The sequence below is a fragment of the Tuber melanosporum genome (genome assembly GCF_000151645.1).
Source record: "Tuber melanosporum whole genome shotgun sequence assembly, scaffold_12, strain Mel28".
NCBI lineage: Eukaryota > Fungi > Ascomycota > Pezizomycetes > Pezizales > Tuberaceae > Tuber > Tuber melanosporum.
In genome coordinates this window covers 896,959-901,250 of record NW_003298777.1, presented here as the reverse complement: position 1 = coordinate 901,250, position 4,292 = coordinate 896,959, and the positions used below count along the sequence as shown (strand labels likewise).

Here is a 4,292-nt window from a genome sequence, read left to right as displayed (position 1 = left end):
TATTCTACCAGATTGGTAGATAATCCCTTAGTTGGCAACTCCTGGTTGCTCTAGGTAACAGGACTTTCATCGTTATTTGGTATTGGGGATAATTCCTGCAGCTATAACACATTCCTGGATCTAGTTGTGATACTCTATGAAGTCCATTGGCTTCTTTGATAGTGTTCCTCACAGTTCTAGATACTGCTACTTATCGTAGAGTAGATAAGAATATATTGGCTCTTCGTAGAGATTCTTTAACATTCAATATCATGTCTCTGTGTGAAAACATCCTGTTACTTATGGCTATACAAAAGATATATTATCTTTGAGGCCTAGTAACTCTCCAAGTAGTTGACGGATTTACTCCATTCTACATCCCAGACCAAGCCAAATGTCTCACCTCATATATCTTGCGAACAGGATTTGGTCGGACAGAGAGCAGTGATGTATTCAGTATTATTCTGACATCTTCAATTCTGTAGCATTATAGTCACAGGATGCAACTAAGATTGATATGTATAACAATGTGTGGGTCCCATAAAGGGGCCAGAGGAGGATGTTGGAGACCAGAGATTCTGATTTTAAGTGGGGTTACTCTACTTAAGGTGGTTCCTGGATATCGGATTGTGGTACTCCTAACAGCTTCAGCTCACTGAGTATATCATACCCAGCAGGTTCAGGAACGGTATGGCATTCCAAAGCTTGACTGGCCTCCCTCTTCCCTGGACCTTAACCCAATCAAGAATATTTGATTTATCCTGAAGGATAAATTAAACAAGCAGCATCCACAGCCACAAGGGTTAGAGCAAATGGGAGAAGCAATACAGGAAAAGTGGAATTCAATCTCAGAGGTACATCTTTTAACCATGTTGATTCAATGCCGGAAAGAATACAAGCTATTATCGCTACTTCAGGAGGCCATACTCGCTGGTAAACTTTAAATAATTTTTAATCTTTTGTATTTATCATTATTTTTAATATCTTTAATCCATGATATATATATCACGTAAAGAATATCCATTTTGCTTATTTTTATACTAGCTACTTTCGCTATTTACAGGGGGGAATTAGTGTCCTTGGCGATGGAATTTTCGCTCCAAGGACCCTCTGGTGTTCGGTCCGTTCATGCCAGGCACTTGTATATAGTACCTCCATCCCGGTAATTTATAGTAGGTATGATATGATAATTTCAAGTCCGACCCCCGCCTGAGAAATCCAACCGTTGCATACAGTACTCGTGCTCCATGCCAGTGGGACTGGAACTAAAAAAACTGACAACATAATGACACGTACTGTACCGTACTTGTACATACCTACACTTCCGACAGTGCCTCCAACTACCGTGACCCTTCACTGGCTAGCTTGAAACACCTCCAATCCATCCCCCCCCCAAATCTTCAGAATCTCGGGTTGCCAGCGCATGACATGGTGCCCTACTCTCTGCCCATCAGGAAGGTCCGTATCGCGATATCGGAGATGAGATAAAAATGAAATAAATAGCCCATTGTATTGTAAGATAGTTTATCGTTAAAAATAAAATGAGGTGAACTAAAAAATCCCGGGTAACAAAAAAAAAAACCTCACTAATGTTATAACCCTAAACCTGACAAAACCCGTGGACCCATGCAGACCATACCAGACCGAACCAAACCAGACAAGAAGGCAAAACCAAAAAAGGAAGATGCGGGTGTTATAATACAAAGAAAGGAGGGAGGAGGAAATTACAGTGCTGGGAGGGGTGGGGATGTATCGGGATGGGGGCTGTACAATAATGAATGGATATGTGAGCGAAGAAAGAAGAAAAATGAAAGCAAATACCATACCAATCCGAATTTTTGCGCCGACAGTGACAAATGAGAAAAGGTGTTATTTAGAGAGAAAGCAGGGAGAGAGCCTTGGAAGAAACGAAGAGAAAGGAAGCAACGGAGGACGTTTGTTGTGTAGATATATCATCAAGTGCAGGTTAAAAATAGCCATCGCATGGCTGGTACAGGGCCAATCCGAATGTGACGCGATGCAATGCACTTGTGCAAGACAAGATCACTAATTCCTCCTCTCACTCACGCCCACATCACTCGGATTACTCGTATCACCCGCGGCTGCTGCGCCGCCTTCGGGCGGAATCGTAGCCGAAGCCGGGACTCCAGGCGGCGAATCACCACCCCTAGCAAGAGCATCTCCCTCCATAGTAGATCCACGATTTGACACCATGCGTCTTCCCAGGAAGTGTCTTAGCCGGCTTAGACCAAGCTCCGGGGTAAGACCTCGGTGCCTACCTCCGTTGGCCCCGCTCTCCTCACGGAGCTGGCGGAGGGCTTCCACGCGTTCTTCTCCTGTTTGTCCTTGTCGTGCGTTGTCAATGTGGCGGGTGGATCTGGAGCCTTGGGAATGCCGGTTATGGGGTGGGGAGTCTGGTTCTGGTGGGGGAGTTTCGAAGCTCTGGCGTTGGTCATCCGGGCGGAGATCTATGCGGCTGTTGTGCGCGGGATGGGTTAGCTGGGGGGAGGGAAGATTCTTTGGGAGAATTAGTGAATAAATACTCACCACAATGGACACGAGCCTGCTACGTTTAGGAGCCATGGGTCGATACAGTCCGGGTGGAAACTATGGCGGCAAGGCAGCACACGCAAGTCTTGACCTTGTTCAAAATCCTCCTGGCAAACTGGACAGCGCACTTGGTCAACATCAAGCTCTGCTTGGGATTCTCCTGCCCCTATCCCCACTCCTACTTCCCCAGTCGCTTCCTCTTCGCCTGTTGTTGCTGTTGCTGCGGATGCCGGTGCATCGGACCGTGGTACCGCCGCAAGAGTTCCTGCGGCCGGGATAGCCTGGGACGGTAGAACTTGGGTTGTCGACCTCTCCAATCCATCCACATCCGATGCGTGTGCTGCCGGTTCTTGTAATTCAACATCCGATTTGACGCCCCCTTCCTTGGCCCCACCAAATCTCACGATTGGAAGTGTATCCAGAACAGCCCTGGCAAGTCCCTTTGCCCTAGATTGCCTTGGTCTACCAAAGCGAGCCGTCGACCTGGGTCCATATCTATCCGGGTGACGATGGGCTCGAATGGCTCCGGTAACAATTATCAAAAGGAAAAGGGCTGTGATGACACCAGTGATGCTGTATAGGATTATCAAAGCAACACCCGTGGAAGGTGCTGGCCCGAGGGGATTCTGGGGATCGTTCCTATGCTCATTGGTTCCAGAGTCCGGCATCGCTCCGTCGTCGGATTCGTTGTAGGAGACACTGACGGTCACAGGCGTCTTGGTCGTCAATAGCAGGTTCTGGAAAGCAGCTGCTCTTCGACGTTCCAGGGTGGTTAATATATAGGGAGATGTGAAGTTCTCGGTACCCTGCCACTTGCAGTAATCGTGTTTCGTAGTGAAGAATATTGCTGCATATGGTATGCTTCCACCCTGCACGCCTCGGTTTGACACAAGGTTTTGATAAGCTTGGGTAGCGTTCTCCTTGTCACAGTCGATATATGCAAAGTCGGCAACAGTCAGCTCTGTGTTGGAGCTCGAATCGTAGAGGTTGAGATTTCCAGCGAGGGTCGCGGTCCTTACTGTATCCTATATATCATACACGGGCGGGTATAAGCTAAAAAGGCTCGAAACAGGTGTGACATGAAGGCATAGCCCGGTAGTATGGAAAGTCAAATCACGTGAGAAGGACAGGAAAAGCAAAAGTAGAAAGAGGAAAGTTATAATATTATGTATGATGAGCACATAAGAAGAGCCTTGGGACGCAAGGGTAGAGAAGGGGCTAAAAAACCTTGAGCGAATTCTCCCCCGAGCTCCCGAGCCATTGAGTAATAGGCACGGAGATAGGCCGCACCTCATCTGTGGTTCCAAGAACAAGACCGGATCTGCTGAGGAGGTTATCGTTGTCCTGCGCCGAGACAATCTGGTCGGCAAGACTAAAACCCGATATCGCAATGAGGGAAACGAGGAGATTAGCGAAAGGGATGGAACAGAAGCCACCGCGATTTATGGCGCATCTCGTGGAGCCGAACATCTCTCTCATGCCGTTCACTCAAGCACATATATATATATATGCGTGTGTGTGAACATATATATATATATATATAGAAAAAAGAACGTGTAAGGCTGATGAGAGAAGCCCGGCAATGTTCCGTCACCCAATGTTGGTGGTGAGGTTGTAAACCGAGATGAAAGGCAATTTTTGATGGGAGAAGGCGAATATTTTTTTTCTTGTACGTGGCGACACGGAGAGCCGCAAATGGGAGAGGGGTTGTGAAAAGCAAAAGAGGGAAGGAAATAATGAAAGGTTGGGGGGGGGGAAGGTAA

General features: G+C 47.2%; 1 protein-coding gene; it reads right to left on the bottom strand.

Moving 5' to 3' along the window:
* Positions 1–1,470: 1,470 nt before the first annotated feature.
* GSTUM_00004461001 (uncharacterized protein) lies at positions 1,471–3,999 on the bottom strand (the record flags this gene model as incomplete). XM_002835895.2 has 3 exons in its annotated part: positions 1,471–2,455; positions 2,527–3,554; positions 3,757–3,999. The coding sequence occupies 3 exons, from the start codon at positions 3,997–3,999 to the stop codon at positions 2,026–2,028; spliced, it is 1,701 nt and encodes a 566-aa protein (XP_002835941.1). The 3' UTR covers positions 1,471–2,025.
* Positions 4,000–4,292: the final 293 nt, after the last annotated feature.